Here is a 25,031-nt window from a genome sequence, read left to right on the forward strand (position 1 = left end):
CGAACTGCTGCACCATTCTAGAGGGGGGAAAGGACGCAGATATAGGTGATGATCCCCATGCAGGAGAGATGCTCTGTACAGCCTACAGCCCTTTCCACCCGTCCAGAGTTTCCATGGTTCAGGTTGCAGCATGTGACAAGTCTCTGGAACATGGGATCTGTATGTGGCTGCCCTTTAAGCTGCTGTCCCAGCTATGCCACAACACCGGAGGGGGCGGCATGTCATTGTATAATATTAGGACTTGTCAACTGCCCAGGTGCTGCACGTAGGCCTGCATATCAGCAAACACTCAGCGATACGGGAGGCATGCACACGTGACCCCCCGCTCTCTGCTGATCACCATGAATTACCATATGGACTATAGAAGAACACGCAGCAAAAACATTATAAATGAGCGGAGGGCGACAGAACACAGGTCCCAGCAAAATCCAAAATACACGCACAGCAAAAAAAAAAAAAAGAAGGAAGAGAAACATCCTTACTGTCAGTGGATTTGTGCTCCTTTCCGTGTGTAGGGGCTGCCTGGGAAAGCTGCAGAAAGATAGAGAGGTCAGAAATGTGCAACAAAGTAAAAAAAAATAATAATAATAACAACAGCAATGTAAATAAGAGGGGTGCACATTTTATTGGCAACAATGTAAATAAGAGGGGTGCGCATTATAATGCAACAATGTAAAATAAGAGGGGTGCCGATTTTATCAGCAACATTGCAAATAGGGGCGCACATTTTATTGGCAACAATGTATATAAGCGGGTGCACATTTTAAATGACAACAAAACAAATAAGAGGGGTGCACATTTTAAATGGCAACAATCTAACATAAGAGGGGAACACATTTTATTAACAATGTAAATCAGAGGGGTGTGCGCATTTTTTGGGTTATGGTCTTTATCTAAAGAAATTATGCCAAGACAGGTAGCAAATTATAAGGTCACAAAATACAAGTCTTAAGGCCGTCCGTAATGGCCGCCAAACTAGACAACCATATCACCAAACATCAGTTAGTATGTGACCACTGTGAAAGGAGTGCAAAATTTCATTGGCAACAATGTAAATAAGAGGGGCGCACATTTTTATGGCAACAATATTAATAAGAGGGGTGCACATTTTAATGGCAGAGTCTAGAATGCAGAAATCAACTACTGACCAACCTCAAGGACATATATACTAAAAAAAAAAAAAAAAAACAATATAGGTCTTGGATTATTATAAATGTATAGATTTACTTGTAATCGATTTAGGTTATGTTTTACCTTCTATGTACTTGTATGTACTTGTATAACCTACACTACATCCGAGCTTCGGAGTATGCACAACATCGATTAAAGGCCTGTAGTTTACATTCCTCTTACTGTAGGGGTGCTGTTATCTGGCATAGTTATGCATTCTCAGGAGCTGGAAGACAGCCTAGGCTATTCTTGTATTCTGACAGCTGTCAAATTTCAGTCAAGTTAGCAGGAAAAATTTGCATACTTGGTCTGTGCAAATGGCTCAGAGTATTGAAGCCGGAGAGTTAGCATACCAGCCAGGTGGTGAGCGTTTTCAGCAGAGGTCAGCAATGACAGTCGCCATATTGAATGAAAGGTCTCCTTCTGCCCCCCCACTCTTGTGACTGCCCAGAACGAACGTGACCCAAAACACTTCTGCCCCAATCAGGTTATTCAATCCGCATGGAGAGAATCCTTTTACAACATATAAAAATCAAAGAGTGTGAGGGATCACGCATACGGACGCAGAAAAACACTGCATTCAGAACAGGCCTCGCCATGGTAATACAAGCTTGAGGTATAAAATCCACAATGGAAAAAAAAAAAAAAAAAAAAAACACACACACACACACAACGCCTTTCTCAACCTTTTCAACCCAGAGGAACCCTTGAAATAACTTTCCATTCTAAGGGAACCCCTGCTAAAAAGGAGTATATCTACAGTTCATGATACATTAGTGTGATGGTCAGTGGGAAGAATGTTCCTTACACTTGTGGCCATTGGGAAGAAATCCCCCCTTACAGATAACTAAAAAGATCAATGGTGTCAGTGGGAACTTATCGGAGAGGCAGGAATTGTTCAAGGAACCCCTAGCAACCTCTGGAGGAACCCTGGTTGAGAAACCCTGGTCTAGAACAATGTCCACACTTCATCTGTTGAAGAACTTGGCATATGCTGGGACTTCTAGTTGCAGTAGACCAGGTTGCCTAAACTTGACGAAGGTTGGGAGTATTTCTGTACCAAAATTAGAAGTGATGTGGGTGGGCTACATCCTGTTTTTTTGCCGTCACCCTTTCCCACTTTACAGATGCCCTGTGTGGCGTTCACAGCCCATGTGTCTGTTTTATTTGACTTTGTGCTTCTGTTGGTTTTCCTATGACCTTGTGATCCCATGTAGGTGCCAGACTGACAAGCCAGCACTGTTCAATCCTTGCCAGCACGGCAAAATCCTTTATTAAACAGACACGGTGTGTATGTTCCTATGGTTATAAATTTACATGACCTTGTTGGTGGTTCCGGGACTGTATTGATTCACAATGAACCAATGCAATATCAGGGGGTATAATCTGTGGACTAGAGAATCTCTCAAAAACGACCACAGGAAACCACTGTGTATTATCTCCAGGACAAACCCATCTTTAACAACTTCCTTAATAGGAGTCAACAGCCAAATATTATTTCCTGAGCAGCCAAAGATATAGACAATAATGCCTTTCCTTCTCGGATACCCAGACAGGCATAAAAAGTCACAAAACAATGGAGATAAGTCCACGTTGTCTCTACAATAATTACGAACAGCCGCATCTTCTCATTTTATGTTCTCAAACTGAAGACGACACCATCCAGTGAATCACTGCAATATAACTAATGTTTTATATGGTTCCGCAGAATAATTTAGAAGAAGGAAATTCACAATGTTAACTTTAGATCCAGCGTTTCCTCAAGGAAACCATAAAAAAACAAAAAAAAACAAAAAACAAAAAACAAACAAACTTTCATCTAAAAAAAGCGATCAAATAATTTCTGCAGCATCGGAATAACTGCTAAAAAATGAAAGAAACGGCAAAAGAAAGAAGGTGAATTTTTAAAATACCATGATATCGTTCACTGCTATTGGCCTCTATAACAAGTTCCTCATAAAAACACTGGCCACTGTAAAAACACACGCTGAAGAGAATCTGTGCCAAATGTGGGATAATAAAGATAAAATAACGTCAGGTGTTTGATCTGGAAGACTTTTCAGACATGTTAGAAATTCCATAGAAGTAAAGTTGGCCACATTAACCTATTGATGTAGAACAGGGGTCTCCAAACTTTCTAAACAAAAGAGCCAGTTTTTTAGTCTTTTGGGGGGCCGGACTGTGGCCATTGGAAGTAGAAAATGTCCCGCCATCAGTGGTTGTAAACAATGCCAAATCTTTGGTGTCAATGTGTGGGAAGAATCATGCCCCATCCATGGCGTCACGGGGAGGAACCGCCCCCCATCCATGGCGTCACGGGGAGGAACCGCCCCCCATCCTTGGCGTCACGGGGAGGAACTGCCCCCCCATCGTTGGCGTCACGGGGAGGAACTGCCCCCCCATCGTTGGCGTCACGGGGAGGAACTGCCCCCCCATCGTTGGCGTCACGGGGAGGAACTGCCCCCCCCATCGTTGGCGTCACGGGGAGGAACTGCCCCCCCATCGTTGGCGTCACGGGGAGGAACTGCCCCCCCATCGTTGGCGTCACGGGGAGGAACTGCCCCCCCATCGTTGGCGTCACGGGGAGGAACTGCCCCCCCATCGTTGGCGTCACGGGGAGGAACTGCCCCCCCATCGTTGGCGTCACGGGGAGGAACTGCCCCCCCATCGTTGGCGTCACGGGGAGGAACTGCCCCCCATCGTTGGCGTCACGGGGAGGAACTGCCCCCCATCGTTGTTGGTGTCAGGAATGAAATATTGCCCCAGGGGCCGGATAAAAAGCAAAAGGCCACATCCAGCCCCTCGGGCCACAGTTTGGAAACCACTGATGTAATGCAACCGTTCTCAACCAGAATATTTTAGGGGTTCCTTGACCTGAAGGATTCCCCATCCTAGTTGCCTAGTTCCAGGTCCAACGCCATTTGGCATGGCACCAATGACCTTTTTAGCTCTCTGAGGGTGAAATTTTGACCACCAAAATTGGTGCATTATTTTGCACTTAACTCCCAATAAATTCTTTGAGCAGGTGTTCCCCAAGACCTAAAAATACTTTTAAATGGTTCCACTTGGGTAGAAAGGTTTAGAAAGACTGATGACCCGGCCATAGAAGACTCCAAAAACCGAATGTTCTGTTGATCAAAAGATTAAACTGCCGCCCACGAATGTGCCATCAATTGTTTAGTTTTTCTAAAAATGAAAAAAAAAAAAATAAAAATCCAGCATTTCGATTGCGGCACGAAAATCGAGTGTCGCAGCTGGCACACTAATGATGCGAAAACTCAAAGGGAGCCGGCAAGTATTTTCATTACATTTTTGACTCGTCTAGGGCCTGCTGTGGAGTCTAGCAGCACATCAAACACCCATGAATCTCCTGCAACACAGAAGAGACATCCCATTGTGCAGGATCAATAAACCAGCCTGTCGATTGGTTTGAGTCTGGGGTTTGGTTTATAGTTATTTAACATGCAGGAAGAGTAGGAAAGCTTTCCTTCGGCTTATGATAAGTAGGGTATGTAACATGGAAGCAGCCATTTGCAGTCTCTTGTAACATGGTAGTTATCTCGAACTCTCTCTTGTGACGAGTATCTCTGATGAAGCAGTTTCTTTCAGGTTAACAGGTATAAACATGAATTTTCTAGTTCTGTAGTTATAACGAAGTAGAATAATTGGACTGGGCTGCAGTTACAGGTCAGGTATGGAGGTACTGAAACAGATCTGCACAGGTCTCTAGTTCAAAGAGGAACTTGAGGCGGTTTCCTGTGTCAGCTGGCTCTGTAAGCTCATATTTCTCTACTACATTCGGCATACAGAACAGAATGGTCACCGATCCAGCCCAACCAACTTGCTCAGGTTTCCTCCCACACTCCAAAGACATGCTGGTAGGTTAATTGGCTCCTGTCTAAATTGGTCCTAGTATGTGTACGAATGTGAATTGGGTACCTTGAAATTGTAAGCTCCTACAGGGCAGGGACTGAGGTGAATGTACAAATTACAATATACACATACATACATACACACTCTATATTACCAGATGTATTGGGACACCTGCCTTTACACGCACATGAGCTTTAATGACATCCCAGTCTTAGTCCGCAGGGTTCAATTGAGTTGGCTCCGCCCTTTGCAGCTATAACAGCTTCAACTCTTCTGGGAAGGCTGTCCACAAGGTTTAGGAGTGTGTCTATGGGAATGTTTTACCATTCTTCCAGAAGAGCATTTGTGAGGTCAAGAACTGGTGTTGGACAAGAAGGCCTGGCTTGCAGTCTCCGCTCTAATTCCTCCCAAAGGTGTTCTATGGGGTTGAGGTCAGGACTCTGTCCAGGCCAGTCAAGTTCCTCCACCACAAACTCGATCCATGTCTTTATGGACCTTGCTTTGTGCACTGGTCCAAATCTTTTGGTGGTGGTGGTGGTGGGGGGGGGGGGGGAAATTATGGTTTGGGGTTGCTTTTCAGGGGTTGGGCTTGGCCCCTTAGTTCCAGTGAAGGGAACTCTTAAGGCGTCAGCATACCAAGACATTTTGGACAATTTCATGCTCCCAACTTTGTGGGAACAGTTTGGGGATGGCCCCTTCCTGTTCCAACATGACTGCCCACCAGTGCACAAAGCAAGGTCCATAAAGACATGGATGAACGAGTTTGGGGTGGATTAACTTGGCTGGCCTGCACAGAGTCCTGACCTCAACCCAAAAGAACACCTTTGAGATGAATTAAGAGCGGAGACTGCGAGTCTGGCCTTCTTGTCCACATCAGTGCCTGACCTCACAAATGGGCTTCTGGAAGAATGGTCAAACATTCCCATAGACACACTCCTAAACCTTGTGGACGGCCTTCCCAGAAGAGTTGAAGCCGTTATAGCTGCAAAGGGTGGACCAACTGAATATTGAACCCTACGGACTAAGACTGGGATGTCATTAAAAGGCATGTGCGTGTAAAAGGCAGGTGTACCAATACTTTTGGTAATATAGTGTGTGTGTGTAAAATGATGGCACTATACAAGTACCTATAATAAATAAAAGGCAAATACCGGCAGTTACATTAGTAGCTTTAAACTATACAAGTAAATACATAATAATTGGACTAATTGTTCTACTAACAGCCTTCATTGAATTCGGCTTGAGGTTCTTCCCGTAACTCCATTAGGTCTCCATGTAGATACATAATAGCATACGTGGGATGTGGAAATATGTACAGAACAGCAGTAGAATTCATCATGTATTTCTGTAATGTGCTAATTAGATCTGTTGCTTGATTAATCCATTGTTAAAGAAATGTCCCGGAGTGACAGGTAATACACCCGGGAATAATTGGACCATGTCAGGAGAAGACACGCACCAGCTAACCATGCAGAAAGACAATTCCAGGGGGTGTATACATTTGGCCTCTGTTCCCTGTTCAGATCTGACATATCTGAAGGTCAGTCAGCAGCAAAAACAAACAGGTCGGCAGAGGCCTTGCATGTTAAATGTCTGCATGTGTGACACATTTCTGATGAGTTCAAAGTCTACACTTCAATAACAGGAGCAATGCACACAGGCGGGAACATTGTGCAACACATTCCAAAATTCACTGGAAGTCTCCGAAACTAGATTTCTGACAGGAAAAAAAAAAAGAAAGAAATAAAAGCTACCTTCTCCCCTGTTGTCCACCATGTGTCCTATACTCAGACAGCGATGGTATGATGGTCCCTCAATCGGCTGTATTTTAGCTTTTCCAAGGCCAAGTGGTTGTTAATGATTTATCAACCACATCAAATTGATTAAAGCAGCGCCCAGTAGGTCCAACTATGCATTTCAACACCACCATAGAGAAATCCAATGGAATGTTTGGGAAATAGACATTCCTAATGAATTTATACATTCAGAAAGCCAACAAGAGGCCAACAATGTAGAAGACAAAATGTGCCAAACGCAGTAACCCATTGCAACCTTAAAACAAAATGGCGACCGTCTGCACACAGACACCGACTCCCTGTTGCATATATGTGAATGAGATGGATAAAAAGATGGCTTCAGCTCCTGTTCTCCTCCCGTAGAGAACTCCCGGAAGTCTACTGGAGCCTGACAAGCCGATTCTGTCTGTCTTGCACCAGTCTATCCACATGGAGGGGCGTTTGAGCAGTACTAAAATTTTATTGGTTTTGGCCCGCTGTATCCTTAAATTGGCATTCTCCATTCTGGACTACAGCAACCTAATATTCAATTGGTCTGTATAAAGTATGCTGTTCTTAATATTCCAAGTCTCCAGGCCCCTTTGATAGTCCCTTGACATTAGTAAAACTCATACATTTTGCTCACTAAACAGCATGATTGATAGCCAACAAAATCCTCAAAGGAAATCCATAAGCAAAGGCCAACATGCCTCCAGCCCACAAGACCTTGGGGACCATTGTACATACAAGTAGATTAAGAAAGATTCCAGAAGCCTAGTCCTGCAGTGGTTTTATCATAGATGACAACTAGTTGACAGAGAGAGCAGGCAGCACACAGCATGTCAAATATCTAGAACAGCCATTCTCAACCAGGGTTCCATGGAACCCTAGGAATCCTCCAGGAGGTTGCTAGGGGGTTCCTTGATATGTGGCTGATGGACCTCCTATATGATGGTGACTGCAAAGTTCTGGGGCCAATGCCACTGGGAGGAGCCAGACGCATGTCAAGAATGATCTTTTTTTTTGTTTTGTTTTTAACTGACCACCATTGTAAATGGAGCCGTCTTCCTACTGATCACCAACGTAAAAGGAAATGTATCCAACTGATGTCCAATTCAATTTTTTTTGCAGGCGTTCCCCCTTAGACCAGGGGTCTCCAAATTTTCTAAACAAAGGGCCAGTTTATTGTTCTTCTGATTTTGGGGGGGGGGGGGGGCAGACTGTGGCCAGTGAGAGTGGAAATTGTCCTGACATCAGTGGGAGTGAAAATAACCACAATTGATATAAGGTGGAAGAATAGTGCCCCGTCGTTGGCATCATTGGGAGGAATAGTGTCCCATTGCTGGTGTCAGCGGGAGAAATGGTGCCCCATTGTTGATGTCAGTTGGCAGAATAATGTCTTGTGTCAGTGGAAGAATAGTGCCCCAAGGGCCGGATATAGGCAAGCAAAGGGCCGCAGTTTGGAGACCACTGCCCTAGACCTAAAGATAATTTCAAGGGCTCCTCTGGGGTAAAATGGTACAGATTTAGAGAATTAAAGCATACATACACCAGGGGTGGACAATTTAATATGGGTATTCAAGAGCCAATCTGTCCAATCCAGGAGGATTTCCTTTTTATAGGAGCCAGCTCCCCCAACGACAGCGATAAAACCTCAAAAAGTTAAGCTCCAGCTGTAATTTTTTTTTTTTTTTTTTTTTTTTTTTTTAGGGAGCATTGGCTACCTGGCTCCTGGGATTTGTCAAGCCCTGGCAAACAAGTCAAACAAGCAGCATATGCTGCCCTGAAACAAAAACTCCAAAACTGACTTTCTTCTGAAAACATGTATGGATTACAGAACTCACAGCAGTTGGGCATCGGTGGTCAATGATGTTCTTACCCCTATTCATTGCAAATCCTTCCTCTAATTGTAGTCCTGAATAAAACCAAGCATATGCGGAGAGAATATTATTATTTAATCCAGGCTGAATGCAATTCCACAGCCTCGAACAAGGACTCAAATTAGTCCAGTAAAAAAAAGTTTACCGATGGATTCAACCAAAAATCCAAAGAACGAATCCAAAACAGACTTTTTTTTTGGCAAGACAGCTCCAAATGGCGCATCAGAAGAGGCTTCCTTGTGGAACCTTTGGAAATGCCTTGTTCTTTATACACACCAAATTCTCAAGAGCCATGGATTAGAGGAGACCCTGAATGACACAGAAGGGTGATGAAATCACATCAAAAGCCGGGATTGAGCTAATCGTCTCCCCATGACATTAACTGAGTTCTCAGCAGAAGAGAAGGATTCGGTGTACAAAGAATGTATACATAAGCTTCATGAAAATATTTTTTATTTATTAAAAAAAAAAAAAAAAAACATAGTTCCAATTAAAGTTCAACCACACGGCGGGGGGGGGGGGGGGGCGTTTGCAAATGGCGTTACTGTATTGGCCAACTTGAAAACGAGCCGACAACACATGTACAAAATATGCAACTCTAGTCTTGGCCTAATGAAGGTTAAAACAGCTGTTGTGTCTGCTGATAATCGAGACCTCCTCTCCGGGCACGACGTGCAAGTGGCAGAACTCCGATTTGCCAATCGGAACGGTCTGAGGAGGGCGCTTCCAAGGACACAATGAAGACATGATTATGGGTCCTGTGCGTACTTTCAGTATGTACCAGTCAGCCAGGGAAAGAACAGTGAGCCCTCCAAGACAAGACAGTTTAAAGCTGCTGCAGCGACTGAGCTTTTTTTTTTTTTTTGCTATGCGATGTGACCTTTTCCCTTGCAGTAAAAGCCGAGTCCTGCTGACATTGCTTTGCCGGAATTGTCAGAACCTGCAGCTCTGCACAGCAAGGCGTCTTCTCACCCATAAGCAATACACTGACCACTTGACCCTTCACTGACTGTTTCATCACAATTTTTGGGCACATATCCAGAGGCATAAAAGAATGCATGTTTAAGGGACTTGCGTGCTAAATGGCAAAGGGAGCAAATTCTCATCTGCTGGGAGTATAATACAATTCTCACTCTTTACTAACAGCCCTCCAACTTATCACAGTGTTTAGTCTGGAGGATCGTCTGAATTTAAAGTTCATGGAAAAAGGAGGAGGCCTTAAAGTGGTTGTAAAGGCAGAAAGTTTTTTTTATCTTAATGCATTCTATGCATCAAGATAAAAAAAAAAAAAAAAAAAAAACTGTGTGCAGCACCCCCTAATACTCACCTGAGCCCCATCTCACTACAGCGATGTCCACGAGTGCCTTGGCCGCCCGAGACGCTTCTCCCGCTTGGCTAAGTCACAGCAGCGGCGCCATTGGCTCCCGCTGCTGTTAAAGTCAGTCAGCCAGCCAATCGGGGGGGGAGAGAGGGAGCGGGGCCGGGGCTCAGTGTCTGAATGGACACACAGAGCTGTGACTCGGCCCTGGTGCCCCCATAGCAAGCTGCTTGCTGTGGGGGCACTCGACAGGAGGGAGGGGCCAGGAGCACCGAAGAGGGTCCCGAAAAAAAAAAAAAAAAAAAAAAAAGGGAGGAGGATCTGGGCTGCTACTTCCGGGTTTCCTGCCTAGGCAAATTATATCATACATGCCAAGAGTCTTCAGGGGAGGAGGAGGGGTTTTCTCAGCTAAGCACACCCTCCTATGTGCATGCTTGAGCTAAGGGCAGATGGATTCCAGGAAGTAAAAAACGCTATGTGAATCACGTGCCCTTACTCAAGATGGCCACGGCCAGAAATGCCAGGGGGTTGTTTTTCAAAGTGATTTCTCAACAAAATAAAGCATGGAGACATGGATAGATGGGGGAGTTTGCTTTGGATATTAAAGATGAAATAGTGTTTTTGGTTTGTTGTGCTCAGATCCAGTGGAGATCCGCTTTAAAGTAACTTTCCGGTCTCAGGGAAGCCCTGCTAAAAATAACTAGAACTCAGGGTCAGTGGGAAGAATGTTCCCTACACTTGTGGACATTGGGAAAAAATGTCCCCCCTACAGATAGAGATGCCAAAAAAAAAAAAAAAATCAATGGTGTCAGAGGGAACTTATCTGAGAGGCAGAAATTGTTTGAGGAACCCCTAGAAACCTTTGGAGGAACCCTGGTTGAGAAATACTGCATGAGTGTGATGGTCAGTAGGAATGGGCTCGGGACGTGTTCAGATGGAACCCACCAGGACCGTGTACGTGCACCTGTCGATCGGGAAATGTCCCACTGCCTATGATTGGCGGTGTGCAGTGACGGCTTCCTGGTGGGTTTGATCCGAACATGCCCAAGCCCATCACTATTTGTCAGTAGGAAGAATGCTCCTTACACTTTTGGTCATTGGGAAGAATTACCCTTTACAGATAGCTAAAAAAGATCAATGGTGTCAGAGGAAACTTATCTAATGCTGGCCATACACTATACAGAAAATCGGCCGAAAAATCGTTCGTATGGACACTTCGTTCGTTTTTCGGCAAGTTAGTGGGTACAAATCGATAATCGTTTGTGACGTTTTTGTGGAAAAAAAACGAACGGCATGTTTGGAAAATTTCTGCCGAACGTACGATAAATTGCAAGGTTAATGTGTTTCCCGTCCGAACTGCCTGCACTAGGTATATGTAAAAAAATGAACACAAAATTATTTATTCATGTCCACTGAACAGATTATCGGTCATTATATGATGGCACGATCGTTTGCGGTCACGGTCGAACGTTCGTTTTTCGAAAATGGGTTCGGCCGATTTTCTGTATAGTGTATGGCCAGCATAAGAGGCAGAAACTGCTCAAGGAACCCCCCCCCCCAACAACCTCTGGAGGAACACTGGTTGAGAAACCCTGCTTTAATATGACAAGTCTACCACCAAGAGGAGGAACCTTTTTTCCCTCTCTCGATTAAGCCATTCAATTGGGGTTAGTTTACTGTTACTGGAAATTCTTGCCACTTCTTCCCATGACAAATTCTTCCATTCACCAAGGACCTGTGATCCCCCGCAGAGGCGCCTTGTGCGCCACTTATCAGATTGTAAGATCTCAGTGGCAGATACGGCAGATAAAACACTGGGCACTGAGCTCAATCTCTGCTCTAGAGAATAGGAATAAACAGAGCAGAGGTCCTTAACCTGCAGGACAGCCAACAAACCCATGAGGCACCAGGCAAAGGTTTCAGATCTGTCCCTGCTGGTCTTGGTAAATGTGCAATCAAGCTGTAAAATCATTTACACGGATATCCAAATTCTTCCTCGCTTAGATCTCTACATACCAGCTCCTGCAAATGATGCTGCAGTATTAACAATCTGTTCATGAATTATTGGCCAAGAATCTGCAGACAAAATGTGTACCACATATTAATAAAGCTTGGAATAGAGTATTAGCATGTACGAAACCATATAGAATGGTCGGTATGGAGCTACTGCCTCATCTACCTCTACAGGTCTTCAGGTTTCTCAACTCTGGTTCTCTACATCAGCCACTCAACCAGGGCTCCTCCAGGAGGTTGCTTGGGGTTCCTTGAGCTGTGGCCGATTATCCTCTCATTTGATGGTCCTGGGGCCAAAGCCACTTGGCAAAGTCAGTGGTATGACACCAATAATCTTTTTAGCTAGTCGTAAGGGTGAAATTCTGAACACCACGATAAGGGGTATTCGTGCGCCGACCACCAATATAAAGGGCAAGGGTGCTCAATCTGTGGCCCTCTAGCTGTTGCGAAACTAAAAGTCCCATCATGCCTCTGCCTTTGGGAGACATGCTTGTAACTGTCAGCCTTGCAATGGCTCGTGGGAGTTGTAGTTCCCCAAGAGCTGGAGGGCCAGAGCTTAAGCACCCATGATAAAGGGCATATTGACTTCCTATAAACTGGTATTATCAGGAGTTCCAAGACTTGAAATTTATTTTAAGGGTAAAAAGATTTTTTTTTTTTTTTAAATGCCATTCTAGATTCTAGAATAGGATACTTTACATGGGTGTAAAAATGCACCATTTTTATTATACAGCATTTATATAGCATGGTAAATAAATATAATAATAATGGTGCATTTTTACACCCATGTAAAGTATCCTATACTAGAATGGCATTTTTTTTATCGTTTTACCCTTAAAATAATTTTCAGGTCTTGGAACACCTGATAATACCAGTTTATATATTTAAAATGAAGGTCATCTTTATAAAGATAAAAAAAAAAAAAAAAAAAAAAAAGGATGTTCTAAATTTTAGTATAGGATACTTTACATGGGTGTAAAACGCACCATTAACCCTACAATGAGAAACTTCACTTGGAGCAACGCTGCTCTTCATCCCACAGACGTCATTCACTCCTACAGGAATACAGTAACCAATTTAAGCTGCTCTATACTCTACTTTACATTTGAATCCGGTCCAGGTTTTCAAGAAATACTCGCGAAACAATGATTCTTTTACAGCAACTGTACAGCTGTAATGTATAAAACCAGTTCTGGATTCTCACAACAGCCAACATGCTCACCAACTCATAGCTACCTTTCCGGACACCAAAGCGGACTTATCCATAGGGGTTGATTTACTAAAACTGGAGGGTGAAAAAATCCGATGCAGCTGTGCATGGTAGCCAATCAGCTTCCAGTCAAAGCTTAAAAATTGAACAAGCTGAAGTTAGAAGCCGATTGGCTACCAAGCACAGCTGCACCTGATTTTGCACTCTTTAGTTTTAGTAAATTAACCCCATTGTGTACAACCAGGTAAGAATACTTTAAATGCAGAATAGACAGCGTATCCTTTTAAACATTCCGGGGGGGGGGGATTTTTGCTAAAGCTGAGGAGTGCAAAATCTGGTGCGGCTGTGCATCTTCCAGGTTTTAAATTTTCAAAGCTTAACAGAACAAGCTGAAGACAGAAGCGGATTGGCTACCATGCACAGCTGCACCAGGTTTCGCACTCTCCAATTTTAGCAAATCAAAATATAAAAAAACAAAAACAAATACATATAAAAAAAAAAAAAACAAACAAAACAAAAAAAGCCCAAGTGCAATCAACCCCATAGTATCTATAGTCTATCAAGCCACTTAAACTTCCTTATATATTCCCCCCATAATTAGCAGTACAGTTTCACATTAAAACATCCCCCAACACATAGAGGGACTATTCTATAAAACAAAAAGGGGTTAAACCTGCACTACGGGTCACTAGAAGTCACGCACGTGACACTTCGCTGACGTCTTCTGTAGGTATAACAGCGAGCGTTAGCCAAAAGAAAAAAAAAAAAATTGACCTTGCAGACTCTTATGAGAGGTCATAGATTGTGACCCCCAAACGGTGAAAGTGTCCAGATTCCCTCTACCCCCTTGTTTTATATAAAAAAGGGTTCCTGTTCCCCATGTTCTGGTCTTCAGACTTACTTTAGAACTTAACAGCTGCTTCCAGTCTCAATGCAAATCTTACATATGGCATTCGTCACATCAATCTAAAAGCAAATTATTTGGAAAACTTTGACGTTACAATATTAAAATAGACTATGGGGGTTGATTTACGAAAACTGGAGAGTGCAAAACCTGGGGCAGCTCTGCCTAGAAACCAATCAGCTTCCAGGTTTTAATTGTCGAGGCTTCATTCAACAATCTGAAGTTAGAAGCCAATTGGCTACCACGCACCCGATTTCGCACTCTCCGGGTTTTAGTAAAAATCAACCTCGATTTTGAATGAACGCAGTTAAAGACGCCGTGTCCTTGGAATGGAACAGGCCTTTACAAAAACGATTATATGGAACTGCTCAGTGCCTGGTCTCCTCCCCGATCACAGTGAGTCACAAGGCACAGGCCTGGAGGGAGCGAAGGAGTCTCCCTCCCCTCCTTGTCTTGCCACAATCTCTCCTTCCTCATTAGCTGAGATTTGCAACTGTAAATGCTTGAAAAAACAATTAGGCGGACTTGTAAAAATAAAGCCTAGGAGCAGACAAGGACCCTCACTAAGAGAAAGCTGCAGATGGAACTCAAAGTGCAAGGGTTTGAAGCCATGATCTGTCAGGAGGGGAAAGTGCACAGGAGTCTGCATTCAAGGGCATTTCCAACGCACACCGTGGGCTGAGGCCTACTTATTGCTGGCAATGTGTTCGGAGAGATGAAGGAGAAAAAAAAAAAAAAAGAGAGAGAGCTTGGCCCAGTCACATGAAAGAGATTTAAAGGCCTTTAGTCTGTCTCAAGAGTGGTTTACATTTGGAAAAAAGCGTACGTGCAGCCTGAGCCGCATCGCTTACCCGCCCCGCTGATCTGTCGTCAGAATTAAAAAAAAAAAAAAAAAAAAAAAGGGGGCTAAGTAACCCTCCGAAGAAACTTGAGCGACAACCATTAACAGTCTGGTCACACGCTGCCCACCGTTCACTCCTCCCGGCCTTGTATCTATGGCAATATAGCAGACCGGCTTTCCCGGCAAACGGCATTATATATATATATAAAAAAAAAAAAAATATATAAATGAAAGAATTTCCCCCCTGGGGGGTCAATGCCGTTCTTCTCAGCTCTACCACCAAATTTCATGAATAATACAATTCTTGACTGTAGGTGATTTTTTTTTTTTTTTTGGAGGCAGGAAAAAAAAAAAAGCCATAGCAAAATTCTCACACTGGGAGATCCACTCAGGCACAGAACACACATTCATTCAAGAATGAAATATTCAGCGTTTCGTGCCACCTATGCACTTCGCCGTAGTAGGGTTCCGGGTAAAGGACGAGATTTCTTTGCCCAGAATTCTAGCCGTTGTTTAACGAGCCATTTCTAATCATTAATGCCATCAATAAAACTGGTATGTAAAGAGCCGTCACGCGACAGGAATGACTCGGCGTTTGGAGGATCCCAGCCTCCACGCTCTTCAAAGTCACTGAAAGTTTGAGGAGAGTTTAGAAAGTGGATCTGTCCACTCGGACGATCCGAAAAGGGGCACAAAAATCATGATTTGTTAGAAGATTATGGATATACGAGACCAGGGCTGGACAGGTCCTAGGACCCAAGTAGCCAATGCTCCTCAAAATTTACAGCTGGCACCTAATTTTTGGAGGTTCTCTCTAGGCTTTGTCAATGGAGCAGGCTCTGGGATGGGACAGACTGGCTCCTGAATTCTGTACTAATTTGTCCGCCCCAGTACTAGACACACGTGGTCCTTGTCTGTCAGTCTTGGGATTCAGTAGTCAGGGGCACTAGAGGAAAGCTTGAGAAGGCATCAACATGGGAAAATCGGAACCCAAAGCCAACCATTGCTCATAGCTATTGCTATATACCGGTTTCCCACAACTGCTTCTAGCTCTCTGACAAGATCATTGTGATGTAACTGGCCCACATCTGCACCGACCTGCCTCTGCCTTACCCACCAGACTTTAGCTACACCAACATCCCTACCAGCAATGTGCACGCGAATGTATACATCAGTCCCATTTGGCAAAACTTAATAGAGTTTCGCAAATTTACAACTCTCCTGAATATGTTGAATATGTTGCATGTAGATTTATTTGCTGTGAAGGAGCATTATGCAATTCATGAAATCCTGGCAATCAGGATCTAGGCATTGCCCAAGTCTGCACATATTTAGGTGAGCTAAATACAAAGCCATTTGCAATATTCCAAGGTCCACATTGACACAATGTCCACCAGCCATTCTCAACCAGGGATCCTCCAGAGTTTGCTAGAGGTTCCTTGAGCCGTGGCCGATTAAGCTCCCATTTGACAGTACCTGCATAGTTTCAGGGTCACTGCCAAAGCCAGCGGCATGGGACCAGAGATCTTTTTGGCTGTAAGGGTGGCATTCTTGACCACCACTGTAAGGGATGCATGCTTCCCACTGACCACCAATGTAAGGGGGCATTTTTTCCCACTGATCCCTAATTAACCAATTTTAGTAGAGGTTCCCTAAGACCTGTAAATTATTTAAGGGATTCCCAAAAGGTTGAGAAAGGTTGCTGACCACCAATGTAAGGAGGGGGATTTTTCTCCTTGACCTCTGATTAACTGGTTTTAATAGAGGTTCCCTGAGATCTGTATTTTTTTTTTTTTTTTTTTTTTTTTGGGGGGGTTCGCTGGGGTACAAAGATTGAGAAAGGTTGCTGACCACCAATATAAGGGGGGCATTTTTCCCCATTTAACTCTGATTTACTGGTTTTAGTAGAGGCTCCCTGAGACCTGCAAGTTATTTTAGGGGTCCCCAAGGGTTGCTGACCACCAATGTAAGGGAGGCATTTTTCCCTTTGACCAAATGGTTTTAATAGAGGTTCCCTAAGATCTGTATTATTATTTATTTATTTTTTTTTTTTTTAGGGGGTTCACCTGGGGAACAAAAAAAAAAAATTAGAAAGGCTGCTGACCACCAACTTAAGATAGGCATTTTCCCCCTTGACCTCTGATTAACTGGTTTTAATAGAGGATTCCTGAGATCTGTAATTTTTTTAGGGGTGCAAAGGTTGAGAAAGGTTGCTGACCATCAAAGTAAGGGGGGCATTTTTCTCCATTTACCATAGATTAACCAATTTTAGCAGAGGTTCCCTGAGACCTGAAGCTTATTTTAGGGGTTCCCAAAGGTTGCTGACCACTAACATAAGGGGGGGCATTTTTCTCTTGACTTCTAATTAACTGGTTTTAATAGAATTTCCATGGGATCTGTAATTTTTTTTTAGGGGTTCCCACTTCTCCTGGGATACAAAGGTTAAGAAAGGTTGCTGACCACCAACATAAGGGGGGCATTTTTCCCCTTAACCCCTGACTAACTGTTTTTAATAGAGTTTCCCTGAGATCTGTATTTTTTTTTTTTTTTTTAGGGGTTCCTCTGGGATACAAAGGTTGCTGACCACCAATGGGCATTTTTCCCCTTTGACCTCTGATTAACTGGTTTTAATAGCGGTTCCCCGAGACCTGTAATATTTTTTTTTTTTTTTTTAGGGGGTTTAGGGAGGTGCAAAGGTTGAGAAAGGGTGCCGTCCACCAACCTAAGGGTGGCATCCCCCCCCTCCCCCATTTACATCGAATTAAAGAATTTTTAAGCAGAGGTTGCCCAAGACCTATAATTTTTTAGGGGTGCAAAAGGTTGAGAAAGGGTGCCATCCACCGATAAGGAAGGTGGCGTGGACTTCAGGAATGACGACCCTTGTGTAGTGTGGTTATTTATGGAAAATGCGATGTGCCCATGGAAAAGGGGGGTTGGTATGCAGAGCCAGTTTTCAGGCTGGGAAATGAAGTAATCCATTAGTGTGTTCCTAGAGACCATGGGCTTTCCATTCAGAGTCCAGGAACACCTCCAATGACAACAAAAAAGGCAGCAAAACTTCCGAGAAGACTTTTCACCTTCCATGGTGAATGGTCACCACATTGCACCCTTGTCCTCTAATCCAGGAGGAACCTTCCCCATTCTCCCTGATCATCTCCCTGATCTTCTATCTGCACCCCCCCTTCCCCCCCATGAAATGTGAACACGCCCATGTTTCATTGGGTATAGGTTGGGCATTCTTCTATTGTGTGCAAGGCAGGGGGCTCATTCAATGCTATAGATCTTACCTGGGCAGTGTGGATAGAGAGCAGAAAAGGCAAGCCCCAGAGAACAGAGAGCAGAAAGTTCATGGTTCCCAGTAACATCCGCCCACACAGGACTGTAGATCCCCTGCAAGAGGACCCCCCACTCCCACCAATGATAGAAGATCTTCCGAGCCACGAAAAGCCGGGGTCACTCCATGGATCCAAGGGGGGAAAAAAAAAGCGTGCAACAATCGGATACAATGTAACAGATCCCAGAGGAGGCGGAGCCAAAAAGACTTTCAATCCATGATTGCAACAATGTATCAAGAAGAAGAATAATCCCAGAGCGGGGCGGCTGGTCCTATAACGGGGCTCTCCTGCCGGTAAATCCAAGCCTGTTCCTGAGCCGGACCTGCTGTGATCACACCGGCTGCTTCTCCTACAGTGTCAGCCAGCCTCTAGACTGAGCATAGACAATCTGTCACTCCCCTCAGCCACGCCCAGGGGGAGGGGAACACAACTAAAAAAAATGACACTGACATCTGAGCTCAGCACTGCTATTGTAGTGAGATCTGCCCTCTACAAGTGTCCCTCTCCTTCTATATCTCCTCCATAGGAAAGTGCAATATTCCTCTATATCTCCTCCATAGGAGAGTCCAATATTCCTCTATATCTCCTCCATAGGAAAGTGCAATATTCCTCTATATCTCCTCCATAGGAAAGTGCAATATTCCTCTATATCTCCTCCATAGGAAAGTGCAATATTCCTCTATATCTCCTCCATAGGAAAGTGCAATATTCATCTATATCTCCTCCATAGGAAAGTGCAATATTCATCTATATCTCCTCCATAGGAAAGTGCAATATTCATCTATATCTCCTCCATAGGAAAGTGCAATATTCATCTATATCTCCTCCATAGGAAAGTGCAATATTTCTCTATATCTCCTCCATAGGAAAGTGCAATATTCATCTATATCTCCTCCATAGGAAAGTGCAATATTCCTCTATATCTCCTCCATAGGAAAGTGCAATATTCATCTATATCTCCTCCATAGGAGAGTCAATTCCTCTATAATCTCCTCCATAGGAAAGTGCAATATTCTTCTATATCTCCTCCATAGGATAGTGCAATATTCCTCTATATCCAATCCATAGGAAAGTGCAATATTCCTCTATATCTCCTCCATAGGAAAGTGCAATATTCCTCTATATCTCCTCCATAGGAAAGTGCAATATTCATCTATATCTCCTCCATAGGAGAGTCCAATATTCCTCTATATCTCCTCCATAGGAAAGTGCAATATTCCTCTATATCTCCTCCATAGGAAAGTGCAATATTCCTCTATATCTCCTCCATAGGAAAGTGCAATATTCCTCTATATCTCCTCCATAGGAAAGTGCAATATTCCTCTATATCTCCTCCATAGGAAAGTGCAATATTCCTCTACATCTCCTCCATAGGAAAGTGCAATATTCATCTATATCTCCTCCATAGGAGAGTCCAATATTCCTCTATATCTCCTCCATAGGAAAGTGCAATATTCCTCTATATCTCCTCCATAGGAAAGTGCAATATTCCTCTATATCTCCTCCATAGGAAAGTGCAATATTCCTCTATATCTCCTCCATAGGAAAGTGCAATATTCCTCTATATCTCCTCCATAGGAAAGTGCAATATTCATCTATATCTCCTCCATAGGAAAGTGCAATATTCATCTATATCTCCTCCATAGGAGAGTCAATTCCTCTATAATCTCCTCCATAGGAAAGTGCAATATTCTTCTATATCTCCTCCATAGGAGAGTCAATTCCTCTATAATCTCCTCCATAGGAAAGTGCAATATTCCTCTATATCTCCTCCATAGGATAGTGCAATATTCCTCTATATCCAATCCATAGGAGTGTGCAATATTCCTCTATATGTCCTCTATAGGAGATGCAATACAAGGAGAGATTTTCTGTGCTCCATTTATATTGCTCCACAGTGTGGTGGGATCAGTACACCCCCCACCACCAGTACATCAGCAAAATTGTTTGTAACAATTTAAGGTTGGCACTGGAAAAAAATCTATTATGCCCCGTACACACGGTCGGACTTTGTTCGGACATTCCGACAACAGAATCCTAGGATTTTTTCCGACGGATGTTGGCTCAAACTTGTCTTGCATACACACGGTCACACAATGTTGTCGGAAAATCTGATCGTTCTGAACGCGGTGACGTAAAACACGTAAGTCGGGACTATAAACGGGGCAGTGGCCAATAGCTTTCATCTCTTTATTTATTCTGAGCATGCGTGGCACTTTGTCCGTCGGATTTGTGTACACACGATCGGAATTTCCGACAACGGATTTTGTTGTCGGAAAATTTTATATCCTGCTCTCAAACTTTGTGTGTGGGAAAATCCGATGGAAAATGTCCGATGGAGCCCACACACGGTCGGAATTTCCGACAACAAGGTCCTATCACACATTTTCCGTCGGAAAATCCGGCCGTGTGTATGGGGCATTAGAGTGTAAGCTCTTTTGCACTGAATTATATTGTAACTGTACTGTCCCCCTTTATAATGTAAAGCACCGCACAAACTTGTTGGCGCTATATAAATCCTGTATAACAATAACAATAATATTTTCAGTTCTCCTGGATATCCTGTAGCTTCTCCCAGACTAGAGTGTCAGCCAGCCTCCAGCCTGAGCCTAGACAAGATGTCACGCCCCCCTCCAAGGCCACTCCCAGGAGGAGGGGACAGAATTAACCACTTGCTTACTGGGCACCTAAACCCCCCTTCCTGCCCAGACCAATTTTCAGCTTTTAGTGCTGTCACTCTTTGAATGACAATTGCGCGGTCATACAACACTGCACCCAAATAACATTTTTATCATTTTTTTCCCCACCAATAGAGCTTTCTTTTGCTGGTATTTCATCACCTCTGGGTTTGTTATTTTTTTTTTGTAAATTTTTTTTTTTTTTAAATACTGCAATAAAAAAAAACAAAAAAAAACAAAACCCTTTTATATTTTGTTAATACATTTTGCAAACAGGTAATTTTTCTCCTTCATTGATGTACACTGATGAGGCTTCACTGATGGGTACCGATAGCCTGCATTGATGGGCACCGATAAGGGGGCACTGATGGGCACTAATATGCGGCACTGGTGGGCACTGATGAGGCTTCACTGATGGGCACCGATAGCCTGCATTGATGGGCACCGATAAGGGGGCACTGATGGGCACTAATATGCGGAACTGGTGGGCACTGATGAGGCTTCACTGATGGGCACCGATAGCCTGCATTGATGGGCGCGGATCTGAAGGGGTTAAAAATGACACTGACATCTGAGAGCTTCCATCACACTCAGCACAGCTATTGTAGTGAGTTCTTCCCTCCACAGGGGTCCCTCTGACTACATCTCCTCTATAGGTGTGTGCAATACAAGGAGAGGTCTCCTGTGCACCATCTATACTGCCATACAGTGTGAGGAATGGATACATCATTATACACCGCCTCCCAAATCATCAGCAAAATTGCTATAAAGTTGCATAGTTAGTCTGGTTGAAAAACAGACACACGTCCATTCAGTTCAACCAATAGAAGGGAAAAAATTAAATAAAACAAACAAACAAAAACACTTTGCAACAATGTAAAGATTATCACTGACTATCATGTGGTGCTTCTCATAGGTCACTAATGGTGATGGTCATTTTTCTTGATATATGGGGTCCTCAAGTGTGCCTCCCCCCGACCCCAAAGAGCCACACATAAAATTATGGGTATGCTACAAGAGATGGTCAGAGACTGCAGACATAATACAAGAGATGGTCAGACACTGTGGACATGGTACAGAGACTGCAGACATGATACAAGAGATGGTCGGACACTGTGGACATGGTACAGAGACTGCAGACATGATACAAGAGATGGTCGGACACTGTGGACATGGTACAGAGACTGCAGACATGATACAAGAGATGGTCGGACACTGTGGACATGGTACAGAGACTGCAGACATGATACAAGAGATGGTCAGAGACTGCAGACATGATACAAGAGATGGTCAGAGACTGCAGACACGATACAAGAGATGGTCAGAGACTGCAGACATAATACAAGAGATGGTCAGACACTGTGGACATGATACAGAGACTGCAGACATGATACAAGAGATGGTCAGAGACTGCAGACATGAAACAAGAGATGGTCAGAGACTACAGATATGATACAAGAGATGTCAGAGACTGCAGACATGATACAAGAGATGGTCAGAGACTGTGGACATGATACAAGAGATGGTCAGAGACTGTGGACATGATACAGGAGATGGTCAGAGACTTCAGACATGATACAAGAGATGGTCAGAGACTGTGAACATGCTTTATGATTAGATTTCATAGACAGAAGACATCTTACACAAGGCTTCTAGAAATCATTATTATAACAGAGCAATAGGGATACACTGACTATTTTCTGCAGGGAACCCAAGAGCCTCAGGAAACATCCCAAAGGGCCACAGATTTGGACCAGGGTGTTATACCCCAAACAATATCTTTATTCTCCCAGAATAGTCCATACACATCCACTACCCAATGGCCCTATAAAGGAATTTGGGGATTTGGAGGAGGTTGAGAGCAATAGAAGGGACTTTTCTTAGGAATTCATACTTGAATAGCCACCATTCTGAGCTTCACCAGTTCCATTACCCACCAGTTTTGGCTTCATCAGTCCCTATACCCACCAGTCTGAGCTTCACCCGTCCCTATACCCATCAGTCTGAGCTTCACCTGTCCCTTTACCCACCAGAGTGAGCTTCATCAGTGCCTTTACCCACCAGTTTGAGCTTCATCAGTCCCTATGCCCACCAGTCTGAGATTCACCAATCCCTATTCCCACCAGACTGAAATTCACTAGTTCCTAGTCCCTATACCCACCAGTTTGAGCTTCATCAGTCCCTATACCCACTAGACTGAGCTTCATCAGTCCCTATACCCACCAGTTTGAGCTTCATCAGTCCCTATACCCACCAGTTTGAGCTTTATCAGTCCATGTATCCACCAGTTTGAGCTTCTCCAGTCCCTATACCCACCTGTCTAGGCTCCACTAATCCCTGTATCTATCAGTCTGAGCTTCATCAGTCCCAATATCTGCCAGTCTGGGATTCACCAGTCCCTATATCCACCAGTCTGGGCTTCACCGGTCCCCATATCCACCAGTCTAAGCTTTATCAGTCCCTATAACCACCAGTCTGAGCTTCATCATTCCCTATACCCACCAGTCTGGACTTCATCAGTCCCTATACCCACCAGTCTGCGCTTCACCAGTCCCCATATCCACCAGTCTGAGCTTCATCAGTCCCTATAATCACCAGTCTGAGCTTCATCAGTCCTTATACCCACCAGTCTGGGCTTCATAAGTACCTATACCCACCAGGCTGAGCTTCACCATTCCCTATACCCACCAGTCTAAGCTTCACCGGTTCCAATTTCCATCAGTTTCTCAACCCACCGGTCTGAGTTTCACCAGTCCCTTTACCCACCAGTTTGAGCTTCTCGGGTCCCTATACCCACCTGTCTAGGCTCCACTAGTCCCTATATCTATCAGTCTGAGCTTCATCAGTTCCAAAATCCGCCAGTCTGGGATTCACCAGTCCCTATATCCACCAGTCTGGGCTTCACCGGTCCCTATATCCACCAGTCTGGGCTTCACCGGTCCCCATACCCACCAGTCTGAGCTTCATCAGTCCCTATAACCACCAGTCTGAGCTTCATCAGTCACTATACCCACCAGTCTGGGCTTCATCAGTCCCTATGCCCACCAGTCTGCACTTCACCAGTCCCCATATCCACCAGTCTGAGCTTCATCAGTCCCTATAACTACCAGTTTGAGCTTCATCAGTCCCTATACCCACCAGTCTGGGCTTCATAAGTACCTATACCCACCAGTCTGAGCTTCGCCAGTCCCTATTTCCATCAGTTTCTAAACCCACCGGTCTGAGTTTCACCAGTCCCTTTACCCACCAGTTTGAGCTTCTCCAGTCCCTATACCCACCTGTCTAGGCTCCACTAGTCCCTATATCTATCAGTCCGAGCTTCATCAGTCTCAATATCCGCCAGTCTGGGATTCACCAGTCCCTATATCCACCAGTCTGGGCTTCACCGGTCCCCATATCCACCAGTCTGAGCTTCATCAGTCCCTATAACCACCAGTCTGAGCTTTATCAGTCCCTATAACCACCAGTCTGAGCTTTATCAGTCCCTATACCCACCAGTCTGGGCTTCATCAGTCCCTATACCCACCAGTCTGCGCTTCACCAGTCCCCATATCCACCAGTCTGAGCTTCATCAGTCCCTATAACCACCAGTCTGAGCTTCATCAGTCCCTATACCCACCAGTCTGGGCTTCATCAGTCCCTATACCCACCAGTCTGCGCTTCACCAGTCCCCATATCCACCAGTCTGAGCTTCATCAGTCCCTATAACCACCAGTCTGAGCTTCATCAGTCCCTATACCCACCAGGCTGGGCTTCATAAGTACCTATACCCACCAGTCTGGGCTTCATCAGTCCCTATAACCACCAGTCTGAGCTTCATCAGTACCTATACCCACCAGGCTGGGCTTCATCAGTCCCTATACCCACCAGTCTGCGCTTCACCATTTCCCCTATATTTAACAGTCTGAGCTTTACCAGACTTTATCAAACTCACCTCTCACCTACTTGTTTGTCCATGTAACTCACATTGCATGCTGGGTACAGAAAAGAAAAAAAACATTTCTACCTGATTGGGGTGGGGGGAGGAAACAGCC

At 44.2% G+C, this 25,031-nt stretch overlaps 1 protein-coding gene across 9 annotated transcripts in view; it reads right to left on the minus strand.

The window, feature by feature from the left end:
- Positions 1-18,706, minus strand: part of VEGFA (vascular endothelial growth factor A) — a 42,277-nt gene extending 23,571 nt beyond the window's left edge. For 5 of the 9 annotated variants that reach the window (XM_073628725.1, XM_073628723.1, XM_073628720.1 and 2 more), the window contains exons 1-2: positions 14,995-15,192; positions 483-531 (exon numbers count right to left, since the gene is read on the minus strand). In XM_073628725.1, the coding sequence (XP_073484826.1) occupies positions 483-531; positions 14,995-15,177 (232 nt within the window). In that variant the 5' untranslated portion in view covers positions 15,178-15,192. Of the gene's footprint in view, positions 1-482; positions 532-14,994; positions 15,279-18,271 lie in introns of those variants that run through there. The other 4 variants (XM_073628721.1, XM_073628717.1, XM_073628716.1 and 1 more) reach the window with 4 other exon arrangements.
- Between the last annotated feature and the right edge of the window lie 6,325 nt (positions 18,707-25,031).

The sequence above is a fragment of the Aquarana catesbeiana genome, linkage group LG04 (assembly GCF_042186555.1).
Source record: "Aquarana catesbeiana isolate 2022-GZ linkage group LG04, ASM4218655v1, whole genome shotgun sequence".
NCBI lineage: Eukaryota > Metazoa > Chordata > Amphibia > Anura > Ranidae > Aquarana > Aquarana catesbeiana.